Source organism: Pungitius pungitius, chromosome 17 (assembly GCF_949316345.1).
Source record: "Pungitius pungitius chromosome 17, fPunPun2.1, whole genome shotgun sequence".
Taxonomy (NCBI): domain Eukaryota; kingdom Metazoa; phylum Chordata; class Actinopteri; order Perciformes; family Gasterosteidae; genus Pungitius; species Pungitius pungitius.
In genome coordinates this window covers 12,007,545-12,032,816 of record NC_084916.1, presented here as the reverse complement: position 1 = coordinate 12,032,816, position 25,272 = coordinate 12,007,545, and the positions used below count along the sequence as shown (strand labels likewise).

The following is a 25,272-nucleotide window of genomic DNA, read 5'->3' as shown; positions in this document are numbered from 1 at the left end:
GCGTGCTATGTCTGACTACCTGTGTACCGAACCCTGAAGTAAATACATTGTCTATGCACCTGACTACCTCGCCTTGAGTCTGTTTTGAGTCCAGGTTCTTGTGGCCCCAGCTCTTCTACCAATCCACTTTCTACCATTCCAGAATAGAGTCCTCATTTTCTAACCCCAAAAAACTCTTTTCTATTTTCTCCAACCTCCTTGGCAACCCACCAGTCCTCCTCCACCCTTCTTCCTAGAGACTTTGTCAGCTATTTTACCAAAGAAATAGCTACTCTCCTGTGTCCCACCGACTACACCTCTATCGCCCTTGCTTCCCTCTTTCACCCCCCGTCTCCTAACCAAGTTCTTACCTTAGTAACCTCTGCCCGTCCGACCACCTGCCCTCTTGACCCCATTCCATCCCATATTCTATCGCTCCTGACATTCTTCCTTTCATCCTCTGTCTCATTAACAATTCTCTGTTATCTGGCTGTTTTCCCAACTCTCCGAAGGAGGCAAAACTTAACCCATTCCTGAGGAAACCCACCCTCAAACCTTCTGAAGAAAACAACTATAAATCGGTCTCTCTTCTTCCCTTTCTGTCTAAAAGTATTGAACATGCAATCTTTAACCAACTCTCCTCCTATCTCCACCGTAACAACCTCCTTGACCCCGACCAGTCAGGCTTCAAGGCGGGCCATTTCACAGAGACTGCTCTCCTCGCTGTCTCAGAGCAACTCCACGCTGCTAGATCTGCCTCTCTCTCCTCTGTTCTCATCCTTCTGGACCTTTCTACAGCATTTGACACCACCAGATCCTTTTCTGAACAAGCTCTCTGATGACATCACGACCACAGATAGCGTTTGCATCTTCCGCCGCAAACTAAAGACACAACATCTTCTGAGTGTACCTCGACTAAGATGAAATTGTACTTGGTTATTTCTTGCTCTTCTGAGTTTGTATCCTTATTGTTGAAATGTACTTATTATTTGGATAAAAGCATCAGCTAAATGACATGTAAAATAGGTTGATTTTCCTGTTCCGTCTATCCAGTAGTCGACTGGATTTCCCTGTGCTTGAGCAAAGCAACATAGAAGTCTGCTAGAGGGAGACACCGCACCTCAAACTGAATGAAAAAAAGGTAAAAAATTGGTTTATTAATTGATGAAATGATTGGGTGAGACTATAAACAAACCCGGGGGGTAAAATAGAGCTCAGTGGTGGATCTGGAACGCAAAAGTTACACAGAAGACGACCAGTATTCCTCTGAATAGATACTGATTTGTGTTGTAAAACAGTTGTAAGGAACTATTCATCAATAACAGTGTTACAATAAAAGCCACTTCTACAGATCAGGTACAACTCTGTAATTATTGTAAATGCCGACGTGAAAACAAGCCTGGCAGATAGCGTGAGCATTTACTAGGACGGCATGTGACTGCGGAAACGAAACGGCCACTAGCTGCAGTTGGTTACATAGGAGAAAGCAAGACGGCAGCTCAAGATGGAGTAAGCTTTTTGCATTGGAAGTAAAACAAACAGAGGCGCGACATACAGCGGAGAACTGTGCAGAGGAATGCCTCCACGTGTCAAACAGAAGGGGGGTGAGTGGCAAACAGATCACTTAAAGCACCGCTATGCTAAGCTAGCTGGAAGAGTTGCTAGTTCAACATGTTCCCCCCCGTGGAATTCTCCCTCCAAGATAATCAAATGTTTTGTGTTAAAATAACATTAACACGCCAAGACGACGCCGGAGCCGCACTGCTCGGCGCCCCACGCCAAGACGACGCCGGAGCCGCACTGCTCGGCGCCCCACGCCAAGACGACGCCGGAGCCGCACAGCTCGGCGCCCCACGCCAAGACGACGCCGGAGCCGCACTGCTCGGCGCCCCACGCCAAGACGACGCCGGAGCCGCACTGCTCGGCGCCCCACGCCAAGACGACGCCGGAGCCGCACAGCTCGGCGCCCCACGCCTCGACGACGCCGGAGCCGCACAGCTCGGCGCCCCACGCCAAGACGACGCCGGAGCCGCACAGCTCGGCGCCCCACGCCAAGACGACGCCGGAGCCGCACAGCTCGGCGCCCCACGCCAAGACGACGCCGGAGCCGCACAGCTCGGCGCCCCACGCCAAGACGACGCCCCCCGAGACCCTGAGGCCCGGTCGCCGACCCGGCAGACCCCCCGAGACCCCGAGGCCCGGTCGCCGACCCGGCAGACCCCCTGAGCACCCCACGCCCGGCCGCCGCCCCGGCAGGCCGCCGGACCATAGCTGTCGGGCCCCCACCCTCCCGCCCCTTGTCTGAGTTTCATGGTTCTGCCCCCCTTTAGGACCGTCTGGAATTCGGTCCTTGAGGGGGGGGGTTCTGTCACGGTTTGGTTCTGCTATGTCTTATTTTGTAGTTTTCATGTCTCTTGTGTTCCTGGGTAACTTCACTTCCTGCCTTGTCCCGTGATTGCCTGAGTGTTTCCACCTGTGTCCAATCACCTGCACCTCCCTTGTGTATTTAAGCCCTGTGTGCCAGTTGTCCTTTGTCGTGTCATTGTCCATGTTACTCCTCGTTGGTGCATGTCCGTTGGCTTTTGTTGGTTTTTGTGCAGAATAAAAAGCACATTCTGAAGATCCTGCGTCTGAGTCCTGCCTGCTTCCGCCTGCACCAGCACGTTCCCTGTGACACAAACATGTATTAAAAACAAACATGTATTAAAACTAACAATTAATCAAGATTAATGAATTTCAAAATGTGCGATTAATTAGTTAATTATTTTGGATCTAATGACAGCCCCAGTATTTACTGAAAAAAAACACTTCAGTAGCAGGTAACTACCAACATATTAAATATCCTAAAAAATATTGAGACACGAGTGTAATGGAATTAATTCCACAGGTAAATTCAATGAAGACATTCCCTTTCAGCTGTATTGATTTTTGATATATTTCTTAATTGGATCAAACATGGATGAAATGTAAGATGGTGTCCATAATATAAAGCTACAGGGTCCTTGTATTATTGAGGACACCAAGGATAATATTTGACAAAACATTCAATGAATAATGAAAGACACTTCTGCCCGTCCCAAAAGGTTCTTTTTTTAGCTAGATAGCCACAACTGTTCTGCCACCCAATCTGACAATTATTTAGCATTTAAAATAATCTTTCTAAAGTAAGACACCAGCTCTATATTATTATAATGAACAGAAGGCAGAACAACAGCTGTAGATTCTAATTCTCGCAAAAGGAATCACCACTGAATAAAACATTCTGTTCTCACCGATGCGGGAGTAGGACGGCTGGACGTCTCTTGCAGTGTGGTGAATATTTGTGGATTAAGCCCTTGTGAGAAATGAAAAGTATCTTGAACTTGCTTTGTGATTAAGTATTTATTACTAACTAGAATATTACATAAAGAATATATAATAACACAAAGAATACAGAAATCATCAACACAATCCGTAAGTACAGACAGAAGTCAAATGACTCAGTTCAGCTGAAAGGGGACAGATTGTTCCTTCTCCCTCAGAGGAGCAGGAAGATCTGACAAAGCTTCAACGTGTAAGACACACTAACACATTTCAGAGAGGTTTGTAAGCCTAACCCTAACCCCCTAACCCTAACCTAAGAGAGTGCATCTCTTCTACTAGATCTTCAGACATCCAGGAGACTTGAAATTTGATCTTTTCTTTAACCAAGCTAGTCTGCTAAACTTGTTGTTGCTTCTGCTTGTTGTTGTTGCAAATAGCAGTCAAGTAAAACTTGACTGCTATTTGCTTTATCTGCTACCGTTTCTTGTTTTAAGCTAACTTGACTGCTAGTTGTTTTTGTTCTTTCTGTTTTAAGCTAACTTGACAACTAGTTGTTGTTTAGATTCATTTTAACTGCTAGTGTGTCCTATCTCTGTTTATCAAAAAGCACATGGTGTATGTTCATTAAATAGGGTGTCAAAGTGCTCGTCGTTTTGCATTTGGATGAGTTTCGGCTGAGGGAAATAAACCTGTTTCCTATCGACGGGGGAGTGGTCAGTGCAGCTGTAGCCGACTTCCATTAACGAGGGAGTATTTGACTGGAGACTAGGTGAAGCATTAGCTTCAGCGTTATCGAAGACTCTCCGCACAAAGACAAGCAGAACAAAGACAACAAAGGAGTCTTTTGTGGAGTCAAGACAAGCAGAACAAAGTGGAGTCTTTGGGGCGGCTGAGTGCGGCGCCTTTTCATGTTCATTCTTAACCATGTGTTTTACCTCTGTACCTGTTCAAATCTCTACCCGCAGATACTACCGCCCTCTGACTAGATCTACTCTCTATCGTAATCTCTCCTCTCTTACCTACCCTACCTGCTCCACACATGTTCAACACCTTATCATGGGAAGCCTCTAGAACTGCCAGTCAGCCACTTGCAAGGCAGACTTCATCTTCGGCTTTGATATCCAGCAGTCGCTTGACTTCCTCACTCTCACTGAGACATGGATCACACCGGAGGACACATCCACCCCAGCTGCTCTCTCCTCTGCCTTCTCCTTCAGCCACACACCCAGACCCTCTGGCAGGGGTAGTGGCACACTTCTTCATCTAATGCTCTTTCGCTCTCCCCAACTAACGACCCCACCCCATCAACTGACTCCGTACCCGTTCGCCGCAACTTTCGCTCACTCTTTTCCTCCCTGGCCTCCTCTGTTCTATCTGCTCTCCCCTCAACAGACTCTTTCGCACTAAATATTGCCGCAGAGACTCTTCTAACAACTCTGTCCTCCTCTCTCGACTCTCTCTGTCCTCTTAAGACTAGACGGGCTGGCAGATCTCCTCCGGCTCCGTGGTTGTCTGAACCGGTGCGTGCTGTAAGAGTCACTCTGCGAGCATCGGAAAGGAAATGGCGTAAATACAAACAACCTGCATGCGTTTCAGTCGCTTCTCTCCTCTTTTTCTGCCTCTATCTCTGCCGCAAAAAGCTCGTTCTACCAATCCAGAATTGAGTCCTCATTTTCTTATCCCCAAAAACTCTTTTCTATCTTCACCAACCTCGTCGAACCCCTCAGTCCTCCTCCCCCCTCAACCCTTCCTCCGGGAGACTTTGTCAGGTACTTTACCAAAAAAATAGCTGGCATACACTCCTCTTTCTCCAACCCACCACCCAGTTCTCCATCCTCTTCACTGGCTACCAGTGGCTGCCCGCATCCAGTTCAAAACATTGGTTCTCACATACCATGCTGTGAATGGATCGGGTCCAGTCTACATCCAGGACATGGTGAAACCCTACATACCAACCCGCACACACTCCGCTCTGAATATGCCAAGCTGCTTGTTCCTCCCTCTCTGAGAGAAAAGCACTCGGCGAGATCGCGCCTCTTTGCTGTCCTGGCTCCCAGATGGTGGAATGAGCTCTCTGATGACATCAGGACCGCAGAGAGCCTTTACATCTTCCGCCGAAAACTTAAGACACACCTCTCTAGACTCTACCTTGACTAAAACACTAACAAACCATAGCACTAACAAATCGTATCACTTAAATTGTACTTAATAATGGCCCTTTTCTATAACATGTTTTGAAACTGTTTATTTGTACTTTCTTGTTACTTGTTCTGAGTTTGTATCTCTATGGTGGAAATGCACTTATTGTAAGTCGCTTTGGATAAAAGCGTCAGCTAAATGACACGAATGTAATGTAACCCTAATCAGAAGATTACAGGTTACATGAATTTCAGATGAAAACCCAGTTGTAGGAAAATACTCTGACCCTCAATTAATGTGACCCAGGTAATCAATTGCGAACAGACAAAAGGAAAGGCATACATCGGTTTCAGCTGTAAAAACAGTTTAGTTCACAGGTTTCCCAACAAGGTTACACACTGAGTTTATGAGAAACTCACAATAGCTGTGTCTCAAAGTCACAAGGCTGCATCCTTAAGGACGCATTCGTCGACTGCATACGTCACTTCTGCTGCGACTTGGCTGCAACTTGCCTGTCCCATTCCGTCGGCTCCTCCAAATGCGGTCGAGGCTTGCAGCCCCCCAAGAGCAAATTTGGAGGACACATCGAATCTATCTTTGCGCCCCAGCATATCCCATCATGCAGTTGCAAGTTTATCTTCTTTATCTGTACTTTGGGTTTCGGGTTTTAAGGCTTTTGTTCAGCAGGTTGCTAGACAACAGGAGCAGCGGAGGCAATGCTGATGACGCAAGCAGGAAGTCCCTCATAGTAACCTTTTGTTGGTTCAGCCTATACGGTTCTTGGAGAAACCAGCCCAGGTCTACCGCGAATGCAGCTGAAGGCTGCAGTCTACAAGAATGCCGCCTTGTGACTTTGGTCTGAAATGAACTTGCACTGAAATCATATGGAAAACCCCAACCACAAAAACAAATGAGAGGCAAGAGTTGTATGAAGTTTACCTTCTTGTCCAAGGAGTGAAAAGTACTTGGTACTGTGCGTGATGCAGGCTAGATAAGCAAACACTGAGAACAAGGGTAGAGGGAGGGACTCAAAGCGAAAAAGGTCTCAAGCTCTACAATCTTATCTGGGGTATGTTCCTTAATAACACAAAAAACACAACAAGCAATTTATTTAATAATTTATTTTATTAGTCACCAAATGAGTAAAACCATTTGCATCTCACCTGACACCCTACTTGATCATATTTGATCAAGGCACAAACAGGGACCTGCCTGGGATTAACATTGTTAGGAAACACACTAAACCTTTCAGTACGGGAGGACTATAGGTGGAAAATGTAAGAGTTTGAAGGAGACTATCAAAATATACATTACTGATATTTACAAAGAAAGAATACCGGCACAGATGATCCTGGATTATGTTATACAAATATGTAAAACAGGGTTCAGTGCTCTGTTATTAGAGGCTGCTTCTCCCTTTTACAATCTTCAAGCTAAGCTATTTTTCTAAAAGAGGGACAATATATTCCAAAATTGTAAAATAATTCCAAATCTTATCTACTTAAAACAGAATACAGCGTGCTAAACACTCATGTTCAGTCTTCATCCACATGATTGAGCCAACATCAAGTGACGTTCTCTTTGATGTTTTCATTCAAAGTACCAGTCATAAAGGTCGTGAACTATATGGAAACCCCTGTCCCTTGACATGTGTTTGCAGGCGAGGCAGATAGGCTGAATGAATTCATTTTGGGTGGACTGCAGGTGAGGGGTGGCTGTGAAGAACTTTCTCCACTCAAAGTAACGTGCGTACTCCTCGTCCTTCATGTTCAGCAGATAGGCAGCCAGTGACTTTGCATCAGGGAAATCATTTATGTGGATGAAGGCGTCAGAGGGAAGGAATTGCTCATAGTTTTCTCTCGGCGGACCCAAAACTACAGGGACCGTCCCCGCCACGAGGGGCCCGTTGACCTTCTCTGTGACGTAGTCTCTGTGGATGGAGTTCTCAAATGAGAGGTAAAACTTACAGCTAGCAATTGTTGAGTAGTACTCCTCATAACTTAAAGCGTGCCCAGTATAGGCTCGACCAAAGACATTGATGTTGATATGTTTAGATAGTTCACGATAATATTGTTCTCTCACAGCTGTTCCAGTTTGAGGGTTATTGTTACTGACTATCCAGCACACTAGTTTGTCTTTCTTGGGCAAAACAAAGTCCTCTGTGCTTTCAGTGTCTCTGATCGTGAGATCATTCCTCACATTGATGCCAGCATATCTTCTGTAGCTCAATGTTAAGTTGAACAGGTTGACCAGACCCGGTATCCTTCCTGTGTTCGTTGGCGATTCCACATGGAACCAAATCCACTTCTGAAAAGATGGACGTGGCTCCTGTGGCATGTTGTCCAAATTCCAGGCTATGTTTCTTTGGTAGAAAATGACTCCGTGTGCCTTGCTGTAGAGGGATCTATCATCTGTCAGAACACAGTTATCAATTTGGAAGTTGGTTAAGCACATTTTGAAATCAAACCTGACACCGAGGGGCCAGAACCACAGCAGGACTATGGGCTTTTCATCTGGATGTGGATCACGATGATTTTCAGCTAGTGCGAATTCAGGGGAACAAACAGGAGATGGAGGCTCAAAATAGAGAAAGAATGCCAAAATAGAGCCGAAGAGGCAGAAAGCCACTATAATTGTTATGCACCATGTTTTCTTGGAATCTGGTATCTTCATCTGTGGAAGTAGAGAATAAAGCAAAGAATTAGATATCTTCGTTGTCTCAGAAGCTGCAGGAAACAAGAGTTTAATTATTAGTAAAAAAGATTAACAAATCAAGGCTGTATAACATCGGGGGGATTGGTGGATAGATCTAACAAAAAGTGATCTTTCAGCCACAAGACCTCTGTTCATTCCTGGTAGAAGACAATGGAGATTCATTTTCATGTAACGACACTTACGTAGTTATTTGAACTCAAACAACGAATGTTTTGTTACCTAAACCTAATTTTATGTTTTCTGTAAAGACTGCATCTTATTTTGCAAAGACCGTATCCATGTTATGACCATTAACTGGCATTTGTTGCTGGCTTGACAACGGCCAAAATATGAGCACCCCACAACTGATGTATGAGAATACGTGAAACCTTATCATTGACTACAACATCCCGTCGTCCAATCAATGCTTAAATTTCTGTCATTTCCGTTGGTATTGATGGGATGTAGCGATTACAGACTTGATAAAAAAGGTTTTAAAATGTACTGCAATCTGTTCACTTTCAATGTGTTTGTGGATTATAAAGAAATACAGAAACTATCACACTCAAGGATTGCAACGGAACTTGAACTCTTATTTCCTGCTTCTGCCTCTGATTAATGAGTATTGTAGTTTCAAGGCTTGTCTACTCTGTTAATATTACGGATAAAATAATTCTTAGAGACTTGGGTTAAATAATAAAACAATGGTGTCCACAACATAAAGCTGAAAGGTCATTACTTTATCCAGGACAGTGAGGACATGATTTAACAAAACGCTTCCATCCCTGCTTCAATTTTTTTTATATTTACCAGTACGTTTTTTATTTTAGGAAAAGCAATTCCCTGTTGTTGTCGGGCCGTTAAGGACACATTACTTCAAAAACCACCAAGACTTTCAAGTTGTCTCTAAGGCCAAACAACCAATTCTAACAGTTATTTGGCATTAAAAATCTTTTAAAGTAATATAATTCATTATTATATTGATATTAATATCAATTATTATAGTGAGCAAAAGGCACCTGTAGATTATATAGGTCCCAAATATTTACTACTTTTTTAAAGCTAAAGTTTTAGAGATCAAACAGTCAATACTCACATCACCACTAAATAAAATACTATTTTTTCTTACCGTTTCAGAATATGAGGTATGGATGTCTCTTTTCTGGTAGGCATGGATCAGCTGTGTGACACTTCAGCAGATTCAAATCTCTTGGATAACTTCCCAAAGTCAGCAAGAATAAACCGTTGTCACACTTTTAACAACATTTAACCTGTAGATTGTGATCAGATTCACAGTGTCGTCCACACAAATAGAATCAATGAACAAACAGCTGAACAGCGTCCATTCAGAAGTTGTTTGCTCAGAGCACGTGAAACGAATGGATCCCCACCCCACTAAAACAAATGAGGGAACGCTCGTATGAGGTTTAACTCCTGGTTCAAGGACTCAAACAGACTTTGTACTGTGCGTTATGCAGGCTAGTTAAGCAAACACTGATAAGACGGAAACAGGGAGGAACTCAAAGCGAAACAGACAATGCTCTATAGCCTTATCCGGAGACTGTTCCTAAATCACAGATCATTTATTCATGTGCATCCCCATCAATCTTGTCCCACCCTGAAGTGGGTTTTTGTAAAAAAAAAAATGAAAGAAAAGCCAGAATGAACATTTGACACAACAGACAAGCTAAATACAACCTGCCAAAAGCCTCTTTGTCTGCATCTTAACTGGTCCTTCTTGATCATCTTTCAGCAATGCACAAACAGGGACATGCCAGGAATTAACATTTTTAGATGTGCTTTAGCTTCAGAAAATGTCCTGGGCTATTAGAATATGCCGACAGGCTAGCCGCTTGTCCCTGTTACATCACTCAAGGAGTTGCGGAAATGCGCGTGCAGCAAAAATAAAAAATAAAAGAGCCAAGCCGTCGTAGAGGAAAGAGCAACAGCAGTTGTTGTGAGTCACATGACGCAGGCAATGACGTGTGTTCGAGTTAAGTCGTCCAAGGTGTGGGAGCTTTTTAGATTGAATAAACTAAAAAAGTGTGTCAATGGCAAAATACGCAAAGTCAACCTAACATGGCACGGGAGCATAACGCTGTCCCTTTTTGATGTGAGGGACATTACTTAACTTGCACTACAATGATAGTAATAATATAATAAATAAATGAATGAAGCTTGAAGTGAACATGGGGGTGTGTTTCAGAGTGTATTTGAGTGTGAGAGTTTGTGAGTGTAATATAGAGAACAAGTTCTGACGTTAATAACAAATCCGGTGAAATTTTCTGATTTGTCATTATCTTTATTTTTTATTATTAATTATTAATTATTAATTATTATTATGTTCAAGGTGCAACCTGTACTTTCTAACATATTTTGCATGTGAATTTAGAGTTCTGTTTTTGAATAAAGTGTTGGAAATTAAAGCTTTTTATTGCTGTTTTTTATTTTTATTTGATTCATCGATTCATTGAATAAAGAATAGGCAGAATAATCGAATTTTTAAAATAATCGGTAGTTGCAGCCCTAGTCAACAGAACGTGAGAGGTAGCTGTAATGAACTTTCTCCACTTAAAGAAATGTGACTTTGCATCAGGGGAATCATTTATGTGGATAAAGGCGTCGGCGGGAAGGAATTGATCATTGTCTGCTCTCGACGGTCCTCGCCACAAGGGTCCTGTTAAACTTCTCTGTGATATAGTCTGTATGGATCGACCTCAAATCAGAGGTAAAACTTACAGCTAGCAATTGTTGAGTAGTACTCCTCATAACTTAATGCGCTGTACTAAAGACACTGATGTGTCAGAGCTTTTGGCACTATCGATTGACAGGTGTGAACAAAATAAATCACTGAATGGAACTATTTGTCAAATTTCTTAATTGCATTGTTAGACATAAATAACTAATCAATAAACATCTAAAATGTTTTATTCTTGTGCTCATAAAAAATAAATAAACATGTGATACATATTTTATAAAACACAATGTCTAAGGAGTTTTATCTCCTTATGTGTCCATAAAGGCAAATGTTAAGGACTGATTTAATAAAGATTTGGCCTTTTGAAAGACTCCTCATCTTGGGGAGACCACAGGAACTGAGCTTGAGGAAAGGTGAGAGCATGGAGAGGAGACACTATGGCGCTGAGCCGCCTGTAAAAGCTTACCAGGTGTAGGCTACTGATCCACAGCCGGAGCCATTTGTGAGATGAAGCTTTAACATAAAGATGGTTCTCCAGCAGGTGCTGGAGGACTTGGTGGACATGGCAGACAAGTGTTAAAGGAGGAGTGTTGAAGCCGGTCTTCCACTCGATGCCTTCTCTAATGCGGATCAGGTGATAAGCAGTTGTCAGGTCTAGCTTCGCGAAAATCTTGGCCTGTTGCAGTTGTTCAAAGGCTGATGACATGAGGGGCAGAGGGTTCCGATTCTTAATAGTAATGTCATTTAATGGTCCATAGTCAATACAGGTTAAAACAGGAAATCATGAGAACACATGAGACAGACCTGATTAAATAGCGTATCAAAGTTTCCTGGATATGACATAATTGGCTTAAATATAATTCCAAAAACAGCTTTTTCCTCTCGCAAATTACAAAAATGTCTTGACTACAAAAAATCTTAACTTAACGACAGGCTGAGTTTGTTGTTGAATTATGAGGTCATTTTGAGATTTGAGTTGATTTTTTTCCAGCGTTAGATAAATTAGATTTTATGGATTTATATAAAACACAAAGTTAATATCTTACTCCACACCAGGGACGCGTGGCCCTGCTGCGGCTTGTGGTGGCCCCGGACCCAGCTGATGCCCACGGCCCCGAGGACGATGCTCGCCACGCCGAGTCCCACCTCCACCACGGACAGCAGGAGCAGGCTCCACAGGATCTTGCGGCTGGAGCACATTCTGCCTCGGGCATCTCTCCAGCTGCAACAGGAGGCGGGCGGATGTCCCCACTTCTGCGATATTATGTTTAAAGAGAAAGTTTCTCTGCTTGCTTAAGTGCATATAACCTGCCGGGTGCTGTCCAAGGACACACACACACACACGCAGACACACACACACAGGGGATCCAAGAGACCAGGAGTCTCAGTCTCCGCCCACATGTGGAACCAATTGAAACTCCATGAAGCTGAAAGTCTTCATTGTTGTTAAATGGATTGAATCCATGCTTCTGTCAGTTGGTTAAACTTTGTGACTTGCAACGGTTTACATAGTAATCAGGAACCTAGACAGAATGCAAAGCAGAATCAAATGAGAGGATCAAAAGCTGCAATGGACTAAAACTAAAAAAATTGAATAATGTGAATGACAACTTTTCTGGGAGTTTGGAGCTACAAACTGAGTGGATATAATAACACTCCATCACGCATTAAAGGGGTTTACGCAAAATAGAAACATAACAAAAAAACGTATTTCTCAGTCGCATGCTGTCATCCAAACACCTCAGTTGGCTGTGGTCTGGTATCTGGAGATATAGGTCGGATGTCCTGTTCAGTCTATCTAGCAGTTGACAGGATTTCCCTGTGCTTGGTCGGAGCAACATAGAAGTCTGCTAGAGGGAGACACAGCACCTCAGAATGAATGAAAACAAGGTAAATAAATCGGTTTATTAATTAATGAAATGTCACCAAAAACCATTAGGATGAGACTACAAACGAAGCCCAGCACACAGAATATCTGTCGCCGGTGCATATATATATGATCACAGATCCAAAAGCAGGTTTACAAAAATGATTTGTTATTATCAAAGAATTGTTTAGTAAACCTGTCAATTGAAAATGAATGACAGCTAATGAGAAAGAGTTTCTAACTAAACAAGCAGAATGAAACCATCCTGGATGCACCTCATGCAGAATCAGCATCAGAAGCCTTTTATTGTCACATATGTTATACACAGAAGAATTTGTCTTTAAAGGTTGGTGCAATATAAGAATAGAATAAAATTAAATAAGATTAAGTAAGATAATATACAAGCAAAAATGAAAACAAGATGTAACAAGGAGCTCCTATTGCCTTTTGTACCACTGATGAGTCTTAGTTTTGTAGATACCTGACTCCTCCGTGGCGTGGCTGGGTAACCTGGGAGATGAGTGCAATAAGGTCACTTAGCTGAAACGTACATATATACATACATATGTATCTAACAGAAGCTCAAATGCTAAATCAGAAGGATAATTGAGGAAGAAAGAGCAAGAACAGAGTTATAAAAAGTAATAAAAGACACATAATATAAAACCACCTGAGTTTGAAAAAAGGAAAAGTATTACACATAACGTGAAAAATGTGTGTAGAATCCAAGTATATATTTTTTTGTTTCACTTTTTTAAAGGGTCTTCTCTCACAGAAATGAGAGTGAGTGAGTTTTGTAATTTACCTAAAGGATCATAGGCCACTTCATTGGCTGAAAAGATTCTGAATTTTTTAAAAGTAAGGAATTGTGAAAAATACAGGGCTGTTTTTCTTGTCATTAAAAGCTTTAACCATGAGAAAAGCCAAAGGTTACAGATTCTAAAGATCTCCTCTGAATAGATACCGATTTGTGTTGTAAAACATTTCAGGGGAACGATTAATCAATAACAGTGTTACAATAAAAGCCACTTATTCAGATCAGGTACAACTCTGTAATTATTGTAAATGCCGACGTGAAGACAAGCCTGGCAGATAGCGTGGGCAAACTTGTGCTTCTCGTCAGTAGGATGACGTATCGCAGTGAAGAATCGCCGCCAATTAAAGTATTTCATATAAGCCTCATTGTCCTTATCCAGCTTCTGGAGGAACTGAGCTAGTGCCAAGGCATTAGGAAAGTCGTTTACATGTATGAAGGAAGTACCGTAGGCAAAATCCTCATAGTTCTTTCTCGGTGGGCCTAAAACTATCGGCACGGTGCCAGATGCAAGAGGTCCGTTGAACGTTTCTGTAATGTAATCTCTGTTAATTGAATTCTCAAAGGAAAGGTAGAATTTGCAGCTGCTAATGGTCAGGAAATAGGTGTCCCCTTTGACAGAGGAGCTCTGGAAAACATCTACCTTGATGTGTTTTATTAGCTCTCTGTAGTAGCTGTATCTCTCCCCTGACTTTGTGGCGAGGTCTTCATCATCCACAATCCAACAAAGCAATCGTTCTTTTTTGGGCAGTGCAAAATTTTCATCAGAATTCCTCTTCTGAGTAAGTTGCCAGCGGACCTGGATATCTGAATCCTTCCTGTAGCTCAAGGTTAAGTTAAAAAGGCTTTGGATGCCTTCTATTCTGCTCGTGTTTGTATGGGTGCCGTTGTTGAACCAGATCCACCTCTGGAACTTTGGTCGAGGTGAGGTGGGAAGGTTGGAGAGGTCGTCCTGGATAGCCGCGTGGTACACCAAAACGTTATGAGCTCTGGAGTATAACGACCTGTCATCTGTGAGGGTGCAGTCGTCAATCTGGAAAAGCGTCTTACAGTCTTGAAAATCAAACTTTTTGTTTTCAGGCCAGAACCACAGCAGCATTAGAGGCCTGTCTGTCTTCGTGGTCAGTTGAGCTGAATGAACCGGAGGAGGTCGGCATTTTGGAGCAGGAGATGACTTCAAATACATCAAAACCAGGACTCCGATTCCAGCCACGAAAATGGTGGCTCGTAAAACCTTGAAGCCAAAGGCCATTTTAAACCTGCAAGAAGAGACGAATGGCTTTAGTTCTTCGGCAACACCCACAGGAATGTTTTAATTCTCAAACAAGTAAGAGAATTAAATAATAAGTAAATACGTTTAAAAAAATAACCCCTTCAGTAGCAGGTAACTTTCAAAATATTAATAATCATAAAAAACATTGAGACACCAGTGTAATGGAACCTATTTCCCAGATAAAGTAAAAAAAAGTCATTCAGCTGTATTGAATCTCCTGATTGAATCAAACGTGTAATCTGGTGGCTAAAATATAAAGCTACAGTGTCCGTATATTTTTGAGGACCTGAAGGATATGATTTGACGAAACATTTGATGAATAGTGAAATCCATATTTCGTAGTCCTCGCTGTTCTCACCTTTGCGGAGTTGGCCGGCTGGACGTCTCTTCCTGGTATGTCACCTGTGGCAGCCCTTTGACACTCACCTACCGATGTCCCGCACTGAAGCACAGGTAACCTTTTTATAGTTTGATGATTGTGGTCCGATTCGTTCACGGAGACGAAAATCAATGAGCGAACATGAGTGGAAGCTGTGTGGTCAGAGCACCTGCAACGTATCGACAACCCCACTCAGGAAAAAAAAACATACGTAAAGTGTCAAATACAAAGTTGAACTTCGGGTTCAACGAGTCGAACCAACTTCCTCAAAATGTCTCGTCATAGAACACGAGCCCCACCTTCTGAGAAAAGGTGTCGGAGCTACTACTAATCCAAATAGTAGATTAAAACCATTTGTGGCAAACACAACACTGTGAGCACACAACGACTAGTTCCGGCTGGTTGCGCGCGCGTGCGCGTGTGTGGAATAGATCAGATAACAATAAACACATAGAACGATGCAAAAGGCTGGCAAAACCGAAGACATCCATATGTCGTGTTTTAGATGCATGTAGTTTATTTATCCCCTGGTGGGGAAATGGAGAGACCGCGAGATCCCTCTTATGGCGTAACTCGATCCGCACCCAACAACGGGCTGCAGAGTATGGAATGCCGTTTTATTCCAAATTAAATGTATTTCAAATGCATTTCATTTGTTTATGTATTTATTCATTTATTTAATTTGGAATAAAACGGCATTCCATAGCCGAGCTGTCTTTTGTTTTTTATTGACCTGAGGATGTGTACAAAGGATTTATTAACATCAAAAGTGTTGTTTTTCAAACCATATATTTACCACATATAAAAACGAAAAGATGAAGACCATTCGTTATTTACACAATGTGCCTGTTTGTACCTCACAATGACAAACTACCATTACAACAATTTATTTTCAAACACATGTAGTATATATACAAACAAACCAGAAACGACTGACTATTTATGGTTTTAGTTTATAGTGTGTTTTTTCAACTGTCCCACCACACAGGCACAAACTGCTGACTTCAAAATCGTCCACCAGCGTTTGTCACTATTAATGTGATATTACAAAAAAAAATTGTGAATGCACTTAACCGGATCATATTCATATTTATCTAATCCACAAAGGTCTGAAGCTCCGTGAGCCTTGATCACTGCTCTCCCAACTCACTGAAAGTGCTTCGCGGAATGTCATCTTTCTCTCTCTGTTTTTGCTCTCTTCTCTCTGAGCTGCTGAGAGAAATGAAATGAAATTGGAAGCTGGAGTTGGTAGGTTGAGTGCAGAACGAGTATCCCTGTTGTGAAGCCCCAGAAGCCCTAGAGGTCACAGAGTTGCCACACAGAGGCCACTGGGTTGTCCCCGCTCGCCCCCACACGGAACCCCACCCAACCCGCGGAACCACTCACACTCTTTCCGCCGGACTTGAGATCGAAGTGGGCAGTATCTGGTCCAAACCTAAAATTAGCCCCTGCCTTAAGAAAACGGGTGCATGTTTTGACTAGAGTAGGGGTGGCTCATGTGTCTCAAATAAAAAAATTAATTAAAGAAAAGGGATTTACGGCAGCTGACTTCCGCCCACACAGCGTGCCGTTGTAATGGTCGTGCCGGTCTTGCCACTGAATTACTGGCAGTTTGCACTCACTTGCCACTGCGTGTCACTGCCACATGGAGGATCTCGGGTTTGCTGGGGAAATGTGTGTGTAGCAGCAGGTAAGGCTACCTGCTACATAATACATAAAAGTATTTTGTAAGGAATTAAAATGCTCAAAATATGCATAACACTGCCACATTACATTTAATCAGATCACATTTGATTTTATGTTTATCTTATTTTGGTGGTATGCACAGCTTTAAGTGCTTCTACTCTTCCTACATAAGCGGACACAAAGAAAACACTTCATAAATGCATTTTTCTGTACCATAGTCTTTCCTCCACTTTAAGTAGAAGAATAAAAAAGCCACGTTGTTCAACACAACTTGTGCCTGTTAATGTTGAGGTACAGTCTGCCCTCACAATATCATGGTGTAATAATGCTGTGTTCTATTTGAATATAAAATGTATACATGCCAATTTGATAAATAAAATACTCAATTAACCAGAAAAACTACATTTAAATGTTAGTTGTGTATCTCAATTAAACTATAATAGTTGTTAATCTAAACAAGTAAGATATGTTGTGCACATTTAACACAACTAAAAAGCTGCCACGCCACATTGAGACACGCCCCGAGCTCATCTGAGACATGCAGAGAGGACGTGCAGGAAAAGCATCCAGATATCTTAATTTACAAATAATACTGGGTATATTCCATGTTTCAAAAACACAAATGAACAGATTGACTATTTGTAGAAGGTATTTTTAATATAAACAAAAAAACGACACTCTTTTTTTTTTTGTTGCTCAGGGTGGGGCAACGCCCCATTGCTCTCTATGGACCAGCCGCCACTGAACAAAAGCCAGAATGAACAATTGACACGACTAACAAGCTGAACACAACCTGCCAAAAGCCTCTTTGTCTGCATCTCACCTGGTCCTATTTGATCATATTTCATCAAGGCACAAACAGGGACATGCCAGGAATTAACATTGTGAAATGTGCTTTAGCTTCAGGAAACACACTGAACCTTTCAGTGGGGGAGGACTACAGGTTGATAAAATAAGAGTTTGAAGGTGACTATTAAAATGTTAATATTAAAAAAAACAAAAAATTACTGGCTAGCTCCTTTTCCCTTTTACAGTCTTCAAGCTAAGCTAATTTTCTAAAAAAGGGACAATAAATTCCAAAAAGTACAATAATTCCCTGATCACATCTACTTAATTCAATCAGGAGAGACTTGTGCAGAAGTGCCAAACATTTATTACACCATAACATTGAAATAGTGCACAGTCTGGCGATAGGACTCCATCTTGAGCCAACATCAAGGGACATTCTCTTTATCATCCGAAGTACCAGTCATAAAGGTCGTGAACTATATGGAAATCCCTGTCCCTTGCCATGTGTTTGCAGGCGAGGCAGATAGGCTGAATGAATTCATTTTGGGTGGACAACAGGTGAGGGGTGGCTGTGAAGAACTTTCTCCACTCAAAGTAACGTGCGTACTCCTCGTCCTTCATGTCCAGCAGAAAGGCAGCCAGTGACTTTGCATCAGGGAAATCATTTATGTGGATGAAGGCATCAGAGGGAAGGAATTGCTCATAGTTTTCTCTCGGCGGACCCAAAACTACAGGGACCGTCCCCGCCACCAGGGGCCCGTTGACCTTCTCTGTGATATAGTCTTTGTGGATAGAGTTCTCAAATGAGAGGTAAAACTTACAGCTAGCAATTGTTGAGTAGTACTCCTCATAACTTAAAACATTCCCAGTATAGGCTTTACCAAAGAGACTGATGTTGATGTGTTTAGATAGTTCACGATAATATTGTTCTCTCACAGCTGTTCCAGTTTGAGGGTTGTTGTTACTGACTATCCAGCACACTAGTTTGTCTTTCTTGGGCAAAACAAAGTCCTCTGTGCTTTCAGTGTCTCTGATCGTGAGATCATTCCTCACATTGATGCCAGCATATCTTCTGTAGCTCAATGTTAAGTTGAACAGGTTGACCAGACCCGGTATCCTTCCTGTGTTCGTCGGCGATTCCACATGGAACCAAATCCACTTCTGAAAAGATGGACGTGGCTCCTGTGGCATGTTGTCCAAATTCCAGCCTATTTCTTTTTGGTAGAAAATGACTCCGTGGGCCTTGCTGTAGAGGGATCTATCATCTGTCAGAACACAGTTATCAATTTGGAAGTTGGTTAAGCACATTTTGAAATCAAACCTGACACCGAGGGGCCAGAACCACAGCAGGACTATGGGCTTTTCATCTGGATCACGATAATTTTCAGCTAGTGCGAATTCAGGGGAACAAACAGGAGGTGGAGGCTCAAAATAGAGAAAGAATGCCAAAATAGAGCCAAAGAGGCAGAAAGCCACTATAATTGTTATGCACCATGTTTTCCTGGAATCTGGTATCTTCATCTGTGGAAGTAGAGAGTGAAGCAAAGAATTAGATATCTTCGTTGTCTCAGAAGATGCAGGAGTTTAATAATTATTTAAAAAGATGAACTAATCATGACTGTATAACATCGGGGGGATTGGTGGATAGATCCAACAAAAAGTGATCTTTCAGCCACAAGACCTCTGTTCATTCCTGGTAGAAGACAATGGAGATTAATTTTCATGTAACGACACTTCCGTAGTTATTTGAACTCAAACAACGAATGTTTTGTTACCTAAACCTAATTTATGTTTTCTGTAAAGACTGCATCTTATTTTGCAAAGACCGTATCCATGTTATGACCATTAACTGGCATTTGTTGCTGGCTTGACAACGGCCAAAAAATGAGCAATTTTCTAAAGACACCCCACAAACTGTGTTATGAGAATACGTGAAACCGTATCATTGACTCCAAAATCCCAGACGTCCAATGAATTTGTAAAATTCATCTCATATTTATGTCATATGAATTGCAATTGAAGGGATGGAGCGAGAGCTTACAGGTTTTTAAAATGTACTGCAATCTGTTCACTTTCAATGTGTGTGATGATTATACAGAAATACAGAGACTATTACACTTAAGGATTGCAACAGAAATAGCATTTTGTCTTTTAGGCATTTGAACTCCTCCTATTTCCTGCTTCTGCCTCAGATTTATGGGTTTTGTTGTTTTAAGACTTGTCTACTAAGCTAAAATTACGGATAAAACATTTCTCTAACACTTGGGTTAAATAATAAAAAATAGTGTCCATAACATAAAGTGTACATTATCTAGGACAGTGAAGATATGATTTGGTATGAATGGTGAAAATGCTTCTTGCCCTGCATCAATAGTTTTTGTATTCATTAGTACATTTTTTATTTTTGCCAAAGCAATTGTGCTTTGTTTTTTGGGGCCATTAAGGACACATTACCTTCAAAACCACCAAGACTTTCCAGTTGTGTCTAAGGCCAAACAACCAATTCTCACAGTTATTACTCTAACTATTATATAGTATAAATATTCAATTAAAATGATTTATTATAATATTGATATTAATATGAATTATTATAGTGACCAAAAGGCAGAACAACAGCTGTTGTCCCCCCAAAAATTACTTTGTAATGCTTAAGTTTTAGAGATCAAACAGTCAATATTTACTACACACATCTACACACATCTACACAGAATAAAATATTATCTTCTTACCGTTTCAGTTTATGAGGTATGGATGTTTTTTTCTGGTCAGCAGTGGGCCAACTGTGACAGCTGTGTGAGAGTTCAGCACAATCAAAAATCTTGGATAACCTCCCAGAGTCAGCAAGAAAAAAACGCTGTCACACTTTGAACACCCTTCTGGTGATGGATCATTGTGGTTAGATTCCCTGTGTCGTCCACACAAACAGAGTGAACGGCTCCAAGGTTAAAGTTGTTTCCTCAGAGCACTTAAAAAGTAGGAAAAACCCACTTCCAGCAAAAACAAAATGAAATGCAAGCATCTATTACAAAGTGTAACATGGTTCAACGAGTTAAACCTACTTCCTTGTGAGGTCTTGTAATAGTATACGAGCCCCGCCTCCTGAAAAAAGGTGTTGGCTCGTCTGTTGAAACTCTCCGTATCTCCTGCATTGAATGAGAAACGAGTTTGACTCGATGAACAGCTTACAAGTTAAATAGACCTGCATACAGCAGATTCCTCTCATTCTTCTTGAATGAAATAAAAAAAATGGTGGCAAACACAACAGGAAGAAAATAGAACGACTAATTCTGGTGTCTCTGGAATAAAAACATAGAACGATGCAGAAGGCGAAAACATCCATATGTAGTGTCGCGGGAGCAAAGCAAGGACCAGACTTGAGACTTTAATCAAAGCAATTTGACAATGTTTATTTGTGACAGTCATACGTGCACGGACCTGTTTCAAAGCTGTCTAGCAACAACAATGAAAGGGCGCTTAATACAAAGTGCACTCGGATTATATAGTCTTTAAGAGCATTTTTGATTGGTTCACTATGATGGAGGCGGCTCCTTGTTTATGACCTTCGGAGAGCGCCATTGGAGCACAGGGATGTCCATCCCTTCAGGCTCTCGGCTCATCACGTCTCCCGTTGTTCATGAGCTCACTGCATACTTAAGATGTTTTGTGTGTGAAACATGTTATTCTCAATATTCTGTTTCATCTACATTTGACCCTGAGAGTGTGTGCAGCCTTTTTATCAAAATGTTCATGTGCTCCGGGTCATGCACGGCCTCCACTCATTATTATTATTCAATTATTGTTCAAGTGTAACTGCAGTCTAGCGTGAGCATGCATGATTATATTTAATACTCAACAGTAGTGTTTTAGAAGATGAATTGTTTATTCATCCCCAGGGGGAATTTTGTGTGTAGCAGCAGGGAAGGTTACATATTTAACGTAATGGATATAAAAATAAATAATATATAAATACAACTATGAACAGTGTATGTTAGTATATATTGACAGGGTGTGGATTTGTGTCTGTTTCATTTGGAAGTTTTTTGTCTCTTGTGTTCCTGGGTTAGCTTCACTTCCTTCCCCTATGATCGTGTCTCCCTGATTGTTTTCACCTGCACCCTACCTGTGTACACGGTGTGACCGGATGAGGGTTTTCCCCTCCCTCTTTCCTGTACACAGGGGTGTGGACCAGCACACCTCGGGCTAATTCTAATTGATTGGGAGAGGCGGGGATATTACTTAAGCCTCTGGTGTGTGTGGACTCATCCTGTTGTCTTCTCCTGCTGGGTGTCTGTGGAGACGTGTCCGGGAGGCGCGCTTTACGTTTTGGCCGCTGCCCTAGGTCAACATTCTGCTGTGGTGCGCGACCCTGTCTGGGTCATGGATGTCCCCGTGTGGGTGGATGTATGCCTGGACTGCTGGTGTTCGGTGTCTCGTGTGGGCCGCTGTCTGTGAGTGTGTGCGCAAGGTGGGTGCCACCGCCGGGGTCTGTGGGCAGCTTGACCTGTAATTCGCTGGACCGGGCTGCAGCCTTGGACATGCTGTTGTGGGGCTATCCTGGTGCCACGACCAATTAATGGGCCAATCTTCCCCGGCGCGCTCCCCCCCCCCTCACTGAGACTGTTCTTGATACCGGCTAAAAACCTGAAGAACTGGTACAAATGTGGCTCTCTATATTGGGTGAACTGTTGGGCATATTACATGTGGTTTTTTTTTCCTTTTTTTGTTTGCATTTTCTTTATTATGCATGCTGGTTTATTGATTTGAATTGTTTGTTTATTGTTTTCTTTATAGTCCTCAAACTCCTTATCGCAGAACATATTGCCATTTTAAAAGAGTATTAAACAAATAACTATACTTTTATAATTATCTTATGGTCTCTGACCCCTGATTTGGTGAACGGCTCTGCGTGCCTTAATAAGAATGGTCTTGGGCCTATCCCAAGTGGCGTTGCTGGCGATTATTATTCCTTCTGGAGTGTCATAGGAAGCGCGTATTGCCACAACTGTAAAAAAAAAACGTAAAAAGAAGGTCAAATGACTGACAGCCGCTGCAAAATCTAACCTGTTACTTTGAGTGCGCAGTGATATGTAACGCTCGGGTCAATGTGAACAGGTACTGTACATTATCGGTCAATAATGTACATTGTGTGAATCCCTCTCAACCAAACAGAATGCTGGATTTCATCTACCCATATTAGATATAAATATACATATATTTTATTATATTTATCCTTTTATCAAATCTATTAGAACATGTATGTATGTATGTATGTATATATATATATATATTAGGGCCGGGACTTTAACGCGTTAATTACGATAAATTAATTACAATGTGAATTAAGATTAATTAATTACACAAAAAATAACACATTAAACAATTTTTACACTTATTTTTTGCACCGCGGAACGTTTCTCACTGGATGAGTTTCGGCGGACCGATTATACTGGAGCACCAACTAGCGTTCATGACTTCAGACAACAACAAACCACAGTGAACATGAACGAAGAAGCTGACGAGACCGTGTCGGTTGGCCCCGTGAATGGGACATTTTATTATAATAAACACACGGATGGACAAACTGTGACAGCTGTGTGACACTTCAGCACAATCAAATATCTTAGATAACTTCCCAAAGTCTGTGTAACCTCCTGTAGATTGTCTATTGTGATCAAATTCAGTGTCTTCCACACAAACAGAATCAATGAACAAACAGCTCAGCTAAATGCTTGAAAAAGTGGCATGTGAATATTGTCCTGCTCTTTTATTCATATGATAACGCTAAATGTACGAAAACTGCACAGGATTTTAGAATGTGCAACATTTTACAAACAGCGCCCCATACGATGCACTCGATGAGACAGAGTAGATCGCTGATGGTATATAAACAACATAAAGCAAGAAAATCCCTTTGTGTGTGTGTGTGTGTGCCGGCTCAAGCGAAAGGCATGCAACCTAGAAACGTGCACTTCTGCCGACTGCTGGTCATACGGCTCCACATCACTCAGATCACACCTGGAGATACAGAAAGAGAAAAGAGGCCACTTAATGTTCACTAATGTGACATTGTAAACCGTCGGATTGTAAAACATTCAAAAGGACACACAAAGAGAAAATGGGATATTTAGGTGGATTAGGTAGTTCATGGCCGGATGAAGGGTGGCTAGCTCTATTCCCTGTGTCGTCCACACAAGTAGAATCATTAAACAAACGGCATTAACAGATCTGGACCAAGTTGTGTGCTCAGAGCACCTACAACATATGGAAAACTCAGCCCTCAAAAACAAATGATAGCCCGGGGATGCGTACAAAGTGGAACTTCTGGTTTAACCAGTCAAACCGACTTTCTTACCCGGTCTTGTAAAATAGTTTGAGCACCACTTCCTAAAAAACATATTTTAAACAAGTGTAGAAATGAATATATTAACTCAGAAGTTTTAGTCTGAATGTTAATCCCCTTCTCTGTGAACAAATAAAACGTTTAATACTCATTAGTTCTTGTCATCCTTCTATAAAAAATATATAACTATTTTAACCGTTTGTGGCAAACACGACACGACAAACGCACATTTCATCACTGTTCTGCATTCCTGAGCCCCGCATCGTGTGTGTGATGCTGGGTGTACATCATTATGGTGATTATTAGAGATGAGCGAGTACAGCATTATCTGTATCTGTTGAACCATGTGAATTATCTGTATCCGTATCTGTACTCGGACTGGGCGGGGCCTAACCCTGAAGTGGGCGGGGCTTAACCCGAAAGTAGGAAGCATTTACCCGTAAATTGTCGGGTTAAGCCTTTCGCGGTTAAAACAGCATTCCTTCTTAATTCTTATCACTGATGATCATGAGAGAGAGGGGGAGTGTGTGTGTGGCTTAATTTGTAATATTAATATTTAGTTATTTAACACAACTAGTCAACGTCAGACACTGAGTGCGTGAAGAGATCCAGCAGACGGTAAAAAAACTGATGAGAGAGAGAGAGAGGGAGAGAGAGAGGGAGAGAGAGAGGGAGAGAGGTCAGTGCGTGAAGTAAAAAAAAAAAACTGGTTAGAGCCAACTGAAAAAAAAAACTCCCGACAGGCAGAGACGCAACGCGAGTCGCATTCTTAAGCACCACGTCTTAACAAGCCCAACGTTTACCTGAACTCTACTAGTTAAGAACAACAAACCGAAGTAAAAAAAAAAGGCGAAGAAATCGTTTAAATTTATCGGGAAAGACCCGCGAACCTGCTGACTGAGGGAGGGAGAGAGGAGTTCTGTGTGTGAGTGAGCCGAGCGGGACACAGCAACAGAAACAGTGTGTGTGTGTAGGGGAGGAGCTCTGTGACTACCAGCCAATCACAGAACGCAGACACAGACAGCTACCCAATGAGGACTTTTATTCAATCCGAGCACACTCGTATTACTCGTATAATACTCGTGCTCGGCAAAAGTGCTTTATCCGTACCGGATACTCGTTTCAGCCGAGTATCCGGCTCAACTCTAGTGATTATGTTCGCGCTCTGGATGCACGCTGCGAGACACCGTACTCGAGGAAGTGCACATGCGCAGCGGGGATCAGCGCGCGCACCGCTCCCTGCAGAGTGGAGTCGTGTAACCTGTAAGACACGACGGTATGCAAGTGGAATAGTTCGAGAAATTAGTGAAA

The 25,272-nt window shown here is 42.1% G+C and overlaps 3 protein-coding genes across 4 annotated transcripts in view; all 3 read right to left on the bottom strand.

Annotated features, from left to right (window-relative positions):
• Positions 1-6,557: 6,557 nt before the first annotated feature.
• The window catches only part of LOC119219559 (4-galactosyl-N-acetylglucosaminide 3-alpha-L-fucosyltransferase 9-like), a 29,159-nt gene continuing 10,444 nt past the window's right edge, over positions 6,558-25,272 (bottom strand). The window contains exons 1-2 of one of the 2 annotated variants that reach the window (XM_062558561.1): positions 9,245-9,545; positions 6,558-8,094 (exon numbers count right to left, since the gene is read on the bottom strand). In XM_062558561.1, coding sequence (XP_062414545.1) covers positions 7,012-8,094 — 1,083 coding nt within the window. In that variant the 5' untranslated portion in view covers positions 9,245-9,545 and the 3' untranslated portion in view covers positions 6,558-7,011. Of the gene's footprint in view, positions 8,095-9,244; positions 9,546-25,272 lie in introns of those variants that run through there. The other variant, XM_062558562.1, reaches the window with a different exon arrangement.
• On the bottom strand, positions 12,970-15,404 carry LOC119219414 (4-galactosyl-N-acetylglucosaminide 3-alpha-L-fucosyltransferase 9-like). Its single transcript, XM_062558482.1, has 2 exons — positions 15,126-15,404; positions 12,970-14,753 (listed from the first exon to the last, which is right to left on the bottom strand). The coding sequence occupies exon 2, from the start codon at positions 14,744-14,746 to the stop codon at positions 13,694-13,696; it is 1,053 nt and encodes a 350-aa protein (XP_062414466.1). The 5' UTR covers positions 14,747-14,753; positions 15,126-15,404; the 3' UTR covers positions 12,970-13,693.
• LOC119219560 (4-galactosyl-N-acetylglucosaminide 3-alpha-L-fucosyltransferase 9-like) lies at positions 17,472-20,805 on the bottom strand. Its single transcript, XM_062558700.1, has 2 exons — positions 20,351-20,805; positions 17,472-19,142 (listed from the first exon to the last, which is right to left on the bottom strand). Exon 2 carries the CDS (start codon positions 19,140-19,142, stop codon positions 18,066-18,068), a length of 1,077 nt encoding a protein of 358 aa, XP_062414684.1. The 5' UTR covers positions 20,351-20,805; the 3' UTR covers positions 17,472-18,065.

Excerpts from the sequence above, each read along its gene's own strand:
- LOC119219414 (XM_062558482.1), bottom strand. The coding sequence starts at position 14,746 with ATGGCCTTTGGCTTCAAGGTTTTACGAGCCACCATTTTCGTGGCTGGA.
- LOC119219560 (XM_062558700.1), bottom strand. The coding sequence starts at position 19,142 with ATGAAGATACCAGATTCCAGGAAAACATGGTGCATAACAATTATAGTG.